The 16286-nt window shown below is 38.8% G+C and overlaps 1 protein-coding gene across 3 annotated transcripts in view; it reads left to right on the forward strand.

The window, feature by feature from the left end:
- The window catches only part of CNOT2 (CCR4-NOT transcription complex subunit 2), a 158725-nt gene that overhangs the window by 241 nt on the left and 142198 nt on the right, over window positions 1-16286 (forward strand). For 2 of the 3 annotated variants that reach the window (XM_019514721.1, XM_019514723.1), the window contains exon 2: window positions 742-848. In XM_019514721.1, the coding sequence (XP_019370266.1) occupies window positions 819-848 (30 nt within the window). In that variant the 5' untranslated portion in view covers window positions 742-818. The remainder of the gene's footprint in view (window positions 1-741; window positions 849-16286) is intronic. The other variant, XM_019514722.1, reaches the window with a different exon arrangement.

Raw genomic sequence — 16286 nt, forward strand, 5'->3', positions numbered from 1 at the left:
CCCCCCCACAGCGGGCCGGGGACACGGGGCTTCGCCTCCCTGTGCCGGCGGCCGGGCGGGGGGAGTGGGGACTGCCAGGAGTCTGTGCTCGGGCCCTGCTTGTGGGGGCTTCTGCTGGAGGATGCTCTGACCCGCTCACCAGTCCAGCCTCGTTTAGGGAGAGGGAAAGAGAAGTCAGCCTGAAGCCACAGGTAACTTTTGGCTGAGCTCTCTCCCCTCTGGGGTAGAATGTGGGCACAGCCGTGGTGTCTTGGTCCCCCCACACCTTCAGGGAGGTGGTTGCCAATAGTAGCTTTTGATTTCTTTTTTAAAAAAAAAAAATCTATTTAGTTGGAGAAACTTACTCTCTGCTCTGCTGCTCTCCCGCTGACATTTGGCGGCGGGTGTCACACTCTCACATCTGCCTGAGTGTGCATGGCTTCTTGAAGGCAACGTTTGTTTGTAGTCTGGATGGTGCTAAAGTCTGGTGGTGGTGGTGGGCGGCTGCTGGGCTTTACTCTTCAACCAGGTGATTTAAGGATGATTGGACTTGCTGTCATATCGGCCAATAGGAATCATGCTGCTGGGAGGAAGGGTTAAACTGTTATGGCGTATAGATCTAGAATAGCAACCAAAATGCGGCTATTTTGATTTTTATGGCAAAAGTCCTGTATTTGGGCTTAGGAAGGACTTTGTGCGAGCACTGGTGTTCTTTGAGTCCCCTCTAGAACGGGACATTTCATCATTGTCTGTTGTTAATAGAACAAGGTTTGCAAGATCTTGTCTTTGTTTCGTGAGTACTGGTATAACAGCATCACTGCTCACCCAGAGAATTCCTGATGGTATGTTGTAAGCTTCCAGACTTCAAGGTACCAGTCCTTTTATTATGAGGGAATTTGAATGCTTCACATCACAAAGTTAATTTGTCATTGTCTCGCAAATGATATTTTGGTTTCATTTTCAGGAAGTTGCACTGAAGCTAATGACGTTGTGGTGGAAAGAACGTTTTGTTTTGTGCATCCTTCTCTAAAAAGTTGTAACTACTTACTTATGAAACTTTGTGTTAGGAGAATCTGCTCCTTGTGCCTTAACTTCAGACTAGCATTAACAATTATCTGAGAATTTAAGAAAGGACTTTAACAGCTGGAGTGCTCAAATTAAGATGTCATTTGGAAGGGCTGAACTTCTAAAGAACAAGTACTTGTTACTTCCTGAACATCAGGTCCCATAAAGGTGTTGTCAGTTGGGTGACTTAGAGTAGCCCTAGAACCCTGCTCACATTTGGTAATTTTGGTCTTTATCTCTAGCTCTTTGTGAAAGTTGAGAGTGTCATTTAACTGAGTAACTGACTCTAGGTCTGACATCAGAATTTTTAATTTTGCCTCCAGTCTTGTCTGTGTGTTGTCTATCTAGACAGGATTGCAGGCTTAATTTGTTACAGTTTAATTTTGTTTTAAAAATACACTTTTAATCTCTTTTAGAAGTCTATTTTCAGTACTAAAGTTTGAAAAAAGTAGGTATTGTCCTTTATACTGAAAGGGAACCTTTTTTAAAAAAAGCAGTCTTCAATAGTTTTTTCACTTGATGTAAAATATTTAAGATTAAACCCAAACTCTTTATTTTTTCAGGTCAAGTCGGCAGTGTTAATGGGATTTGTACATAAATTCTACACAAGCATTCAAGGATAGAATTTGGCATTAAGCTTGTAGGATCCGTATTTTTTTTAATAGTGCTGTATAAATGACTGATTTGATCTATTATTATTTTGGGGAGAGGGATTTTCCTTGTGGCAATCCAAAAAATGCAATGAAGAATATATGTTGGTTAGTTCCTTCTCTACCACTCCCATGTTGGTTTACTTCTGTCATGTTTGTGCATATTTATAAATATTATTCCAGTCTGGAAGAACTTCTAGTTTTCCAGTGTAAGCCTGTCTAAACATGTTGCACTTTGTACCAATTAACTTTTTTTCTTTTTTAAGAAGTCGGTGTTTGTTGTTCATAATTATATGCAGGATCAGGTTGATATTTCTATCACTTATGCAAAATTGCATCCACTAATATTGCTGACAAAACCCAACAATTCAAGGTTAGGGTGACTTAGACTTGCTAGCTAATAGAAAAATAAGATGCTTACAAAATTGTTAGGCAAATTGTTAGACATTTTGACTTTGGTAAAATATTCTGTCTGTTTCGGTGAATACGTTTTCAATTAAAACGTCTTGTTTTTTAATATGTGTACTTCAGAATGCTTTGTTTTTATTTCAGGTTCCCGTGTTAGAGGGGTGTTGTACTTTTCTTTAATGCCCGTAAAGAGTGACCTAAAGTGTTGCTTTGGTTAAGGTTCTGATCCTACAATTATTTATGTACACACTTAAGTAGGATTCTTCACTTGAATAGTAATAGTCACTTGCTGACAGATAAGCACTTGCTGAGGAGTTTGCAGGAGTTAGACCTACATTGGTGTTCATTTTTTTTTGAAAACTTGGAAAATGCATTGTCTATACAGACCATAGAATCGCACAGCATTATTAGAACATTAAAGAATCTACGTATTTTTGAAAAAGTGAAACTATTGCACAGTCTCTCTCAAATGCTTCTAATGTGCATAATTTTAACTGGGACCTGTGTCAAGCATTAGTAATGGCAGCAGACTATTTGCTGGTATTTTGAACACTGATGTCAGCAGCATAATAATGTATAGCAGTGACAAACAACTTACTTGTATATTTGAAGTCCAACCTATTAGCTTATTGTATTATTACTGTATGTGGTATCTCTGGCTTCTGTAGCTTATGAAAATCACTGCAATTCTGAGACTGTTCTATTTCAAGAAAATTTATTTCCAATACTACACTTCAGGTATTAGACATATCTTAATTTGGTAGTATTGACACCCTAGTATTATATATAAAAAATGTAATTCCTACCCTGGATGGCAATAAAACTTGTAAGAATTTGGTTAAATGAATAAAAGAACACCATGTTTGTTCATAAGTTTTTAGTATTTTTATAAACAATTAAGTAAAACGTAACTTCTTGAAATTTTGCAATACTGATGAACTATTTTCAGTAGCATTTAGCAGCTCAACTTGCAGTCCAGGACAGTCCTGCACAAATAGTTGTGCGCTTTACTGATTTATTGGCAATCCTGTGGAAATAAGGTTTTTACTTAACTTGGCTGCTACTGCTGCCTGTTTTGTTTTTGGGTTTTTTTTGTTGCTGTTTAAATTCAAAACAGAATGCCAGATTTTAAAATCGTTTAGGTATTTTACTGGCAGAGTTTTTTCAACTTTGACCTGTGTGGTACTTCCAGTTGCTTGCTTTCTCTCTTTTTTTTTTCTCCTTAGAGCTTGCATGCTCTGACAGTGTGCGAGTATCTAATATTAAATTTGTTAACTGTCCTTCAGATCCATGCTTCCTTTTTTTTGTGAGGGTGTTTCTTTTGTAAACTGCCTTCCACACCTCTCTTTCTTTATTTTATGCAAGTTGTCTATGAAAATCTGCTTGTAGATACTAGTTTGAGTTTTGAAAGCATTTTCAGAACTTTCAGATTTTCTAGTCAACTGATAAACTAATGATGGGAAGCTAAAGCTTGTTTACAAAAATAGTGTAAAACACCTCCTCTCATGTGGTGAAATGGAAAATGTTTGGCAGTATTAACCAGCTTTTGTTTGTGCCTGGATGCAATATGACTAATTATGTAAAACTAAGAGAGTCTGTTTTGAGCTGTGGATGATCAAAGTTTAGTTTTGTAGGCAATTTTTTTTTTTTTTGGCAAGCACGTTTCTTAAAGCTATATAAATAGCACACAATACCATTTCTTTATCTGTCATGTTTGTCTGACTGTCTTTGAGTTTTATTCTGTTGCCCGTCGCTGTCCTGAGTGCCTTCCATGTGAAATCAACAGCAGTAACAAAATTCCTAGTGGCCTTCCACCATCTACTTGTCACACAAAGTGGGCTGTTCTGTTTGGACTCTAATGGAACAGTGTTTTACCCTTTCCAGTATATACAGTTAATATATCATATGAAGCTTTCTTTGTATCTATTTTATGGCTGTGCACTTAATGTTCTAGTCATAGGAATACTTGTTACTGCAGAATTCTAACAATGAAACGGAAAGTTTACTGGTTTTGTTCCTGTTGTTCTACTGCACAAGGAACTTATTCAGGTATGCAGTTGGTAACTTCAGCCACTTTGTTACATGTATAAATTGTAAGCGAGCACTTCACAGGTAAAACAAAAAGCTAAAAAGCAAACAAAACAAAACAAAACAAACAAACAAACAAAAAAAAAACAAAAAACCCCTGCTCCTCCCCCCAGTTTAAGATTCATATCGTGAAGTAAATGATTAATTTTGTAAAACAATTAATTCTTTTATTTGGATATGGAGATTAAATCTCATTGTTAATGCTTTCATACATAGGTATAGCAGTACCAGTCTGATTCCTGTTACTTTATTGCATGGTGAGTTTTATTTGAGCATGTCATAAGTTAGCCTGTGATCATAAAGTAAAAGGACTTTTTTTGCGTTGGATTCCTAATATTTATGAAATTGGTCACTTTGGACGCTCAGACTTGTCATGAGTGTACTTTTCCAGACGAGACTGATTTTTAAATTAGCACTAGGTAGCAGAATAAGCCAACAGCTCATTTTATTCCTTCGGGAATAAAAAGAGTTGTGTTGTGTGTGTTTTTTAACCAACCTTCTATTATGATGTGGAAGCTATTGGCTTGTAACGTAGAATATTTTTAATTGAATGGTACAATGTGACACCTTACAGATAGAAAGGAGACGTCGTTACATGTGTAATACTGTGATGTATTCTTAGAGATCGTAAGTGAACCAAAATATATACAGAATTTCTTAGAGGTGTCAAAGAAGTTGTTGTTTTCTTTTTCTTTTTTTTTTTAAAGGTTAATACCCTCTTGAATGTTTCCACCTCCTAATTTTATATAGTACACTGGCAGCTCACTTTGTGCTTTGCGTTAGGTAATATTTTTATAACTTCATATTTAGTTTAGCAAGCATAAATTATCTATTCTGAGTAAACTTGACCAAAAAGGAACCTAAAATTAGATTCTTATATAAGTGGCATGCCTTTCAAAACGCCCAGAAGCTCTGTTGAAATCAAGACATAATAGCCAGATTTTAGGCATCTACTTGAAGATCTTGATTAACATATCTTTATAGTAACGTTTAGATATGCCTTTCAGCACTGGGGTGCCCTAACTTTGTCTCTGCTGTCAATCTAAGTTGCATGAATGACTTATCTATAGATATTTTTTTCTTTGTTGTGGAGGTACAATATGTATTTGTATGCATATGTCCCAACGTGCAGTGTTTATATGTTGAGCCTACCTACCTGCTGTACTTAAAATGAAACGGTGCATGCTGGGTACTGTAGCCTTTGCTTACTTTTTAAAAATAAAAGCCATCTGTTGGCATTATTGAAGAACTTGGTGGGGTAAGCTTAGTCTACAGGTCACACAGTTGCCATCCTTGGCAAAGAATTTGCAATGGAATAATACAAGCTTCAAGTTTTGAAGTCTGCAGATGCTAGAATGTCTGCCAAAAGCAGAGTCCATTTAATGGATGTTTCACTTCTGTGAAGGAATTGTGTACTGTGTCTATTCCCAACAGAAGAGCAATGTTGTGGTGGTTTTATGTGGGAGTGTTGTCAGTGTTTCCAGACATGACATATGACCTTGAAGTTAGCTGCAGGAGTTAAAACTGGATAAAAATTAAAGAAGCATATAAAAAGTCTTGTTAGTAAATGGAGTGTAAAATTTAGGTTTTTCCTGAAAGTGTTTGGTTCATACTGCAGTTCCTTTTCATATGGTATAAGCAGTACACTTTTTTTTTTCTTCCCAAAAGGCCCGGAGCTAACTTTGTGACAGCAAAACACTTGGCAAATGATGTTTATCAGGAGGCAACTTTTTGCTAGTTTTCTGGAAGCTGCAAATTATTTTCTGCTGTCAGTTTTGAACTGTTTTACTGAAGATGGACAATTTCTCAAACACTAATGGGGGGAGGGGTAGATGAGGAAGAGAATCTAAATCTAATCTTAATCTAGTATTCTGCTCTAGTTATTAGCCAGTTCCGTGTATTGCAGGAAGGCAGAACACACAGTATAAAGTTTAAGTTCTACAGTGTGAACATGTAGAGGCCTCAACTCCATGGTGCTTAGTCAACATGCAGCCTAGTCGGCATATACCCTTTTTTTTCCTTTGTTTTTTAATTGTAGTTGCAACCTTCTATAGAATGTTTCTTTTGCCTGAACACATGAAGATGTTTTATTTGTAAAATTACATGAGTTATGGCCACGTATATAGTAAGTTGTTATAATATTCTGGGAATACGAACAGCTTGAAAGTTGTGTGTTGCACATCTGTACTTAAACTTCATGAATAGTTTCCAGAGTTCTTCTGTGTACAGGTAAGTTAATTTTGTTTATGGTGAATTTTACTAAACAAGATACCTCATGTAATATAACTGGGTTCTGCGCAGTAATAGGACTTTGGGGAAATTACTTTAACTTTTATAAAGGTATAGATTGTGTTGAAAAAGAGATGAAAGTAATTGGAGAAATGCCACTTTCCTGTTAGCAAATCAGAACTTTAAAAATATATTAAATTAACATTAAAAACCCCCCCAGTACAGGTGAAATTTATGGTAGATTCGTGCTCAACACTTATGGCTGTTAGCTTATCAGACTTTTTTTTTTTTAGCAGTTTGGCAATCTTTGTATTTCTTTGATGTGATCTTACAAACATTGTTTTATGTGCATTTGCCCAATTATAATAGGAATTAATTTATGAGTTTAAACAACTTTTTCATTTTATTCAGATGATGCATTCTCTTTTTTGTCTGTCTTTTTTTATTAAACATGTTCTAGGATTGCACAGTCAAAATCTAGTAATGTGCAAGTAACTTGAGAGTTACAGAGTACTGTATTTTCAGAACAGCTCTAAATGCAGGGCTGGGAAGGAAAGGTTTGGAGTTCCCTTAGATCAAGAACAAAGACCAAAACACTGGAGATAATTGATTGCTTTTATTTTTGAAACTGCCTTCTTAAAAAAAAATCTTCAACACTACATCATTTTGTAAATGCTTTGTAATATTATTTGTATATGTTTTGACTACGACTGGTGTGAATATTTTTGGTAGATACAATTCTCTTCATTCCTGTCTCTCTCTTTTTTTTTTCCCCCCCTCTATGTTTTGCAGCCATATGGAGCTCTTAATATCAAGTGATTTAGTTAATTTTTTAAAACTTTTTTTTGGCAAGGGGATTTGTAGCTGTGAAGAAAAAATATTTACAAATGCTTAGTGCTCCTTTGCATTGTTAGTTTTTTAGCATAGCTAAGGTATTTCTTAGGTTTGCAATTAGGTCTACTAATTTACTAGCTATCCCTCCCTACTCTATCAGTACTACACTGCATTTGTACAGGAGGAATTAAATGTAGGGAGAAGTTTGGATAACAAACACACACCTCTACATCTCTTGTCTTACCAATTTTTAAAAGATTTATATGTTGTAGGGAACATACAATGAAAATAAACATTCCTTATGGTTAACATGGTGTTTTTTTGAGTGTTAGTATGAATTGTTCTAAATATATCTGAATTACTTTAAGCCTTGTCTGCAGTAGACCTTTCTCATGAAGTTTTTCCTCGATGACTACAGCTCTTTCTGCTGCTGCTGCTGTTGACAGTTCTAGTGGAGATAAGGTGGTATTGGTGGCTGCTGGCAGTTTGATCACTGTGTCATATTGACCACCTCAGAGCACCTTTGGAAATCATGATGATTAAAGTGTTGGCAACTGATGCACATCTGTTGGTGGGTAGCAGCCTTGGGTTATTAAGAGAATGTATCTTCCAAAATGCAGCCCTACTGATTTAATAGTAAACAAAATATTTTCAGAACATTGAAAGTATACATGAAATATGTCTTAAGGTGGAGTAGTCATACCTCAGAAACTGGGATGCAGATCTGCGATAGTTTCATAGTAGCTAGGGTCAGGAGGAACCTGAACAGCTCATCTAGCCTGACCCCCTGCCACAGGCAAGAATGAATGCTGGGTGCGCAGGACCCTAGACAAGTGATCATGCAACCTCTTCTTGAATTTGCTCAAGGTAGGGGCAAGGACCACTTCCCTGGGAAGTTGGTTCCAGATTTCAGCCACCCTAACTGTAAAATATTGCCTTCTGATCTCTAACCGAAACCTATTCTCCATCAGCTTATTACCATTGTTCCTTGTCACCCCAGGTGGTGCTGGGGAGAAAAGGGCTCAACCTGTTTGCTGTTGATCTCCCCTGATGAGTTTGTGGGCAGCCACCAGGTCTCCCTTCAGCCTCCTCTTGCTGAGGCTAAACAGGTTCAGGTCCCTCGGTCTCTCCTCGTAGGTCCTGTCCTGCTGCCCTGTCACCAAGTGGGTGGCCCTCCTCTGAACCCTCTCTAGGCTGGCCACATCCCTCTTGAAGTGCAGCACCCGGTACTGGATACGGTACTCCAACTGTGGCCTGACCAGTGTTGCATAGAGGGGGAGTATTGCCTCTCTGGACTGGCTTGAGATGCACCTTTGGATCCATGACAAGGTATGGCTGGCCTTGTCTGGCATTGGCGGCTCATGTTCACCTTGGAGTTGATAATGACTCCAAGATCCCTTTCTGTCTCCGTGCTTTCAAGAAGAGAACTCCCCAGCCTGTATCTATGCTGTGGATTCCTTCTCCCAAGGTGCAGCACCCTGTGCTTGTCTACGTTTAACCCCATCCTATTCTCATCTGCCCACTTTTGTAGTCTAAATCCAGTTGCAGCCTCTCTCTCCCTTCAAGTGTGTCCACCTTGCCCCGCATCTTAGTGTCATCAGCAAACTTGGACGGCATGCTTTCCACCCCCTCGTCCAAGTCGCTGATGAAGACGTTAAACAGTGCAGGCTGGAGGACTGAGCCCTGGGGTACCCCACTGCTCACATCTTGCCAGTTTGAGTACAACCCTTCTACCACTACTCTCTGGGTGCGCCCCATCAGCCAATTCTTTACCCATTCAACTGTGCAGGCATCAGTGCCACAGTCGCTTAATTTATGGATGAGAATTGGGTGAGAGACGGTGTCAAGGCCTTCTTAAAGTCTAGAAAGACTACATCCACGGCGACACCATCATCCAAGGATTTAGTTACTTGGTCATAAAAGGCAATCAGGTTGGTTAGGCAGGACCTACCTTTGATGAACCCATGCTTATTGCTCCTGAGCATGATCTCCCCTGCTGGCCCCCCACAGATGTGCTCCTTGATGATTCTCTCCAAGATCTTCCCGAGCACCAAGGTGACACTTACGGGCCTGTAGTTACTTGGGTCCACCTTTCTCCCCTTCTTGAAAATTGGGACCACATTAGCCAGTTTCCAATCCCCTGGCACCTGGCCAGATGACCATGAATGCTCATATAGCCGGGCCAAGGGCTCTGTGATGACCCCTGCCAGATCCCTCAACACCCTTGGGTGGAGGGCATCTGGACCTGCAGATTTAAAAATGTCTAGCCCTTCCAGAAGATCCCTAACTACATCTGCACTGACTGAAGGCCTGACAGAGCTATCCCCAAGATTGTCCCTACCTCTGGTAGGTGGGTGGGTGGATGAATAGCTAAGAAAATTTCTGACGTTACTACTTTAGTTACGGCCTACATATAGCTTGATTACATAAAAGCTCCCTTTAGTTGAAAAATAACAAGGATAACCAAAGTTAATTGGTATAATTATTTTCAAAACATTCAGTTTTTATATTTTTCATGTACTCAAGGAAAGGGGGAATGTGATGGTAGTCATTACCAAGTTCTTAATTTTTGCTTTATGGAAGGACACATTTTTATTTCCTTTAAATATATGCAAATTATAAAATTAGACTTTGAGGTTACCTGCATATCTTTTTTTTTTTTTTTTTTTCCCCCCCCTAGTACAAGCTAAAAAAAAAAAAAAATTACTGTCCGTTTGCTTAGTCCTGTAACATAGCTATATTTTGCCTTTTTGGTTATGGATGTTTCTCATGGATAGTTGTACTATTTGATATCTGTTATGGGGAATGAAGTTTGAATATTTTAAATTCTTTACTGGGGGACAAACAAGCAAAAATGCACTGTTTACAGTACACTTCAGCAAAGAACTGAGCTTCTGTTTTTAAGCTAATAAGCAGTGGAAGTATGTGAGAAGATGACCCATCAAATTACTTTAACTTTAATTGTGTTATTAGTATTAAATGAGTCCTGACTAGCTCTGATTGACAGTTGCCATGCTAGATAGTGGCTGAGTTGAGAAGGTAGCAAGTTGTGATTTAACTTAACGTAGGTCAATTCAGTCTTTTCCCCGGCCTTTTTTTTTTTCCCCAAGCCTCAGTATTGCTTCCTAGGCTTTGTCACTTTGAAGAGTCAGTCCTGCTAACTTTGTTTCTGTTGAGTGAGGTGAAGAACCACCTGAAATAAGTGGCATGTAGCATCTTCCAATAGGTTCAGCAATAACTTCTTGTATGGTGTGTGTCAGAGGAGAGCCTAGATAGTGGCATGCAGCAGAGCTCCATCTAGTTCTTTTTTTTTGCTGCTGTGTTGGTGAGAGGTGAAAGCAGTCATCCTACCAAAATTAAAAAAGTAAATTTGCAAAGATGACAGTAAATTAATGTATCTTTGAATAAAAGCAGGATACTATACTTTCCCCGTAACTGATTTTTATATGAAATTGTGGAAATTTTAATACGATGTGGAGAAATAATAGTGTTATACAGGCCTTTACCATTAACTAAAAGATAGTTGGATCTCTTGAAACCCAAATGTCAGAACAATTAAATGTGGAATTTGCATTACTTTAACAGCCTGTAAGCTAGTTTCAAAAGATTTTGAGGTTGGTTGGCATGTAAAGTTTTCTGAAGGAATTTTGCTTCAACAGATTTTGAGGCTGATTAAAGCATGGTTTGACTCCAGATGTTAGTGAGTGCATAGGTGGTGAATACTTTTATTGCTGAGAGTTTATCTAAGCTGGAGACAGGATAGTGGATGGTGGAAAAGATGGAGTACATCTTTATTCATATGCAAAACTTAACTAGTCTGCCTTTTCTTGTCTCCTGAAGTTCTCAGCTCTGCTGGTCTGGCCCATCTGTTTTCTGCCTGTATTTAAACCTTTTTTCACCCATTCCTGTCTCTTCTGTGCCTTAAGAGCGTAAGGCACTCTCACTGAGAGGCTGGCATTTTAAGATTGGGAAGCATGATTTTGAACTACCTTTTAGTGTGTCCTCCTCTTTCCCTTCTCCTTTCCCACCCACATCTTCTGTGCTCTAACTCCATAATCATCAACAGACTCTTTCATTTCCCTTCAGTTGGATGATTGGCAGGCCAGTTTAAACATGTGCAATGTAAAATGTTTGTGTTGACAAACAAAATAAAACCCTGTTAGGTCTGTACAGTCAAAGCACTCAAAAGTTAGGCAGCACCAGAATCAAGGTTGCCTTTGCACCCTTACACAGTCGGTCCCCTTTTGGAAATGCATTTCCTCATGTCATGAATGGTGCTCAATGATTGGGTAGAGACAGAATATAGGAACACTCACTAAATGAGCGTAAAAAAACATTTAGTCTATTGCATGCCATTCAAACCTGTACTGAACGGAGAATTATAATTTTCCTCTTGGGCTTTTCGGTAATATCCTTAATGTAGTTTCTGAAATGCATTAATCGCTGCAGAGCTATCTTTGCAACCCTTTGTGAGGATGGTTTTTGTTGAAGGAGAAACTGAGATAAAGTTGAATCTTGAGTGCCCTGGTTGAGAAGCCTTACTTAGTATTCTGCAGTCCTTCATGTTTGAAGCAGAACTCCATTGATCTTGGCTTCAGTTGTGAGTGCTTGGCATTTCTTCAAATCAGAACCTTAATATCTGAAGTTAGGAGCAGACAATGGTCACATGGAAAATGATGGTTCTTGTGCCCTATCTGGCTTCTTGTGGAGACCTCCTGTGGTGGAGACAAAATTAGAATTTACTTCTTCACAGGGACATTCAGGTACTTTACCAAGGCCTGTCTCTTTCTGCAGTCTATATCTAGTTTTATTGATCACATACCTTCCAACTTAGAAGCAAACAATTCAAGGTTCCTCCTGGCAGCATCCTTGCTCACTACACAGCCCTGACATTTTTAAGCCACAAGCTGGCCCTCTTAATGTTTGTGGCAAGGGAAGAATATGTGCATCTGGAACTGAAGACATTTTATGATGCATGTAATTCAACTCTATTTTCAAGGTTATTTGACACAGAAAATATCAGAATTAGCTTACGTTTTGAGTGCTTATATTTGTAAACTTGCGATTTGCAGGGTGTAAATATTGCATTTTTTTTTTTTTAAATCACCCAATTCTGTCATATGAAACTGTAGATTTTAACATGAGTTGTTGACAGGTTTGGGATCTGCAGCTCAGTCAGTCTTCCGTTCCTGGAGTAGTGGATTTACTATTAACAGTAGCAAGCTGTTCTGTGAACCTGCCACTAGATGGGGATGGAGTTGTTTCACCTGTGGGCTTCCCAGTCATTTGCTAGATGGCCAGGGAATGGGGAGACTCAAGAATCATGACTTCTATTCCAGGTTGTAGAAAACTGTGTCCTAGTGACCAGCTGGTGCTCTCTTGCTATTTTGCTCATAGCTTCTTGACCCTAATTTCTTCTCTCTTTAGCTCTGAATTAAACTGGCTGTTTCTTTCTCTGTGCTATTTGGATATTGTCATGGGAAGCATTTGGATAACAAGAGAGTGAGCCTCTATGCTCTCAGCTCTGGAGCCTGGCCCAGGACAGTCTTGGCTGGCAGACGGGAGGAACAATTCTGGGCAAATTCCTATTTTGGCCCCAAGGAAATGCATCCTCTGTTGCTTTGTAGGGGTGCTGGACATGCAGTCCAATAGTGTGCCAGAGCCCTGTGGGGATGGAGCTTGCTGGCATGGAAGATTTCAGCCTCAAATGGATTATGTTCTGTAAGCAAAGTTAGCAAAGGTCTCTATAAGCAGTTGCAAATGGGCTCTTAATGATCAGTATTGCTAGCTTGGTGCTGATTTAATAGAATTTAATCTTTTTTGTACTTTTAGATCAGTTCCATATAGATATTACAATTTTTGTAATTTCTCTTTCTAAGAAATATACTTAAAGGTATTTTATGACTAAGTATTTTTGCAGGGGAGAGGGTAGGAGGGGGAGAAGTGTTCACATCAGTTCTAAAGATGTGTCCAGGTTCTTGGACACTCATTACTTACACCAGAGGGGGAAAGGGTGGAGAGGGAACAGATGCATTAAAGGAGAGCTTTAGACCAGTATAATCTACTTGAATCTGGTGTAGATTTTTATCTGGGCAAATATAAGAGGTAAACTGATTTAGGTGTGTGTCTTTCCTTTGTAGTTTATTTTAGGGTGGTAGTTTGTTTCAAATAAGCAGATTACAACTTGCTTCCTCCCACCTAGCAGCAAAGCACTATGATGCACTGTAGTGCAAGGCCTACTGTATGTAGCTAGCTGAACAGCACCATATGTTTGTCCATGTTAGATTCTACTGAAATGTTTCTGTGTACAAAAAAGATGCAAGTACAAAACAAGTAAGATGTGCTGCGTATCCAGACTCCAAGTTATTTCTTGAAAAATGGGACTTTAGCTTCTATTTAGAAAATGGTACCTATTGTCCAAATTTTATTTCTATGCACACCCACACAATATTTTGGCATACACAGTTTCAGGCATTAGAAATTTGACTTGTGGCAAAATGTAACATTAACCTTCATGGAGTGCATCTCACCAATACGTAAATCTTACCTTATTTTGTTGGTATGTTTTCATGAACACGTTAGCTACAAATTTACAGGATGGTTATATGGAGTAAATAGAAGACGCTGAGTCATTTCAAAGATGGATGTATATTAGATTAAGTGTAAGTGTACAATTAAAAAAAATGAAATGACACACTTCATGACAACTTAATCCTGTTAAAGAGTTTTTAGTAAAGATGCAACATCAAGCTGTACGTAACTGTATGAAAAATGATTTTTGTGGTGAGGAAGAGGCAAAAGGGATATTTAATTTTGATATAAAAAAAGTATGGATAGCATTTGGTAATAACAAGAGTAAGAGCAGAAAGACCTGGGGTGTTGTCTTTAAAGTAAACCTCCCTAACTGAAGAAATAATTTGGAACAATTTTGCAACATGAAGCTGTCAGCATAAAGCAGAAACCCCGGGGACTTGCAGGTCTTTACTCTTCCCTTTATCTCTCATTATTGCTAGTATGTGAACATGTTAACTAATGATACAAACAGAGCAGTATTAGATAGCAGGGAAGTAAAAAATATCTGGTCTATGCTAGGGTTTTCACTTTGAAACTGCATAACATTGGTGCAACAGTAAATTTCCAGTAAGGCCTCTGTGTATGCAACAGTGCATGCCTTGACTTACAGGTGGTTTAATCACATGCCTTGATTATGGGTATTGTCCACTGTTGTGAAATGTATGTTAAGTTTCTTTCTCTCAAAGGCTTTCCTGCACTAACATTAGTTTGCTAGCAACAAATGCAGGTGAACTGGTTCTGAAGGCTGCCACACTGTTAAGAATCACTCCTTTTGAAATGTGGAAGAGCCAAACAGTTTTTAGTTTGCGAGATGAAAAGAATTGCTGGATTTTTTTGACTTTCCCTATGAGTCTAATGTTGGAGACCTGTGTAAGAAAGTTGCAACAGTTTGTCTTTCTGTCAGCTTGTACACTCTAGCATGGAAGGGCTCCAATATTGGTTGTCCTCCAAGTGCTGCTATATAGCAAATAGTTTTGGAGGTCAGGAGGTGAATTGTACTGTACTGTACTGTACTGTATTTTGAGTTACTCCAAACACCTAGTTAGAAAGTTATCTTCCCAACAGAGGGCTAAATTAAGTTTCTCCTTAATTTTAATGTGTTGTGGTCCACAAGTAAGGGGTTGGAGTTATTTAGCACTCACGTTGCACTGTCAAGAACATCTTCAATTAATTTTTTTTTGTACAAGACCCAGTGGGCATCATCTTGATAAAGTGATTATGAAAATCCAACTACCAAACTTATAAACTACTGAACTCTGTCCTGTTAGCATATTTCTTACTATTTGTTTGTTCAGTCATCAAGGAGACTCTTTTTTTTCCTGAATTTTGCTTAAGCAACTCTAGACTAGCAACACTTTCTCTAAATAGAACCAAGAGTCCTGTTCACTTCTGCACAATACAGATTTCTTAAACTATAAAATATATATATATATTGGGGCACTTCACGTTTATTTATGCAAACTCTTAAGTAATTGTAATATCTCTGCAGGCATAGGGTAGTTTTAGTCATGAAGGGGAAGATCATTGAATATACTGCTCTTCTCTATACTATGTACATACTTGATGGAAATATTTTTGTTTGTTTGCTAGTGACTTTCTGCTGCTTTTCCCAACAAAGGCTTAGGACAGCTTGCAGCAAGAGAAACAGAAAATTGAAAGAGCAACTAGAATAAATAAAACAAAATCAAAGCAAAGACCCACTAAACAACCTTTTGGCCTAGTGATGGTTGCTAAATTCCTGCCCAAACAGAAAAGTCTTTCAGCACTTCTGAAAGCTGTTTATGCTGAGGCCTTGGTGGGACCTGAGGGAGAGAGTTCAAAGGGAAGAGTGACTGCTGTGAATGATCTCCCACATGTATTTTTGCCAAGTGGATTTTGAAATATTGAGGTACTTCCAGGAGGTTGCTCTCAATTGACCTTAAAGATCACAGTGGGGCTTTAGGTATGAAGGTCCCAGGCCATTTAGGGCTTTATAGGTCACAACTATCTTGTTTGAATTGCACCCAAAAAGCTACTGGGAGCTAGTGCAGATGCTGGAGTCCTAGAGTTATGTGCTCTTGCAGACTTGCCTTTGTCAGAAGGCAAGCTGCAGTGTTTTTGTACCCGTTGCAGCCTCCAGACAGTTTTCAAGGGCCAGCATCATGTGGTGGCTATTGCACTAGCTTTTAGCTTTGAGGTTATGAATGCATAGATGATGGTGACCCGATCAGATCAGAATGTGAAAGAAAAGGTCCTAGGCTTCTCACCAGATGTCTCGGCCTCTTGAAGGCTCAGATCATGTGTTGAACGGCTCTCCTAGCCTCTGCTGGCATCTGAATATCTGGGTGCAGCAGTGAATCCAGGAGTGCCCCAAGGATGAGAACTGGAGTGACAAGGGAAGGCTGAACCCCATCAGCTTTCCCAGTCTCCTGCCCCCCACTCCCAACCCTGATTATGTGGTCTGCCACCACGTCATGTTCT

This window comes from Gavialis gangeticus, unplaced genomic scaffold (genome assembly GCF_001723915.1).
Source record: "Gavialis gangeticus isolate Ggan-Ray unplaced genomic scaffold, GavGan_comp1, whole genome shotgun sequence".
In the NCBI taxonomy this organism is placed as follows: domain Eukaryota; kingdom Metazoa; phylum Chordata; order Crocodylia; family Gavialidae; genus Gavialis; species Gavialis gangeticus.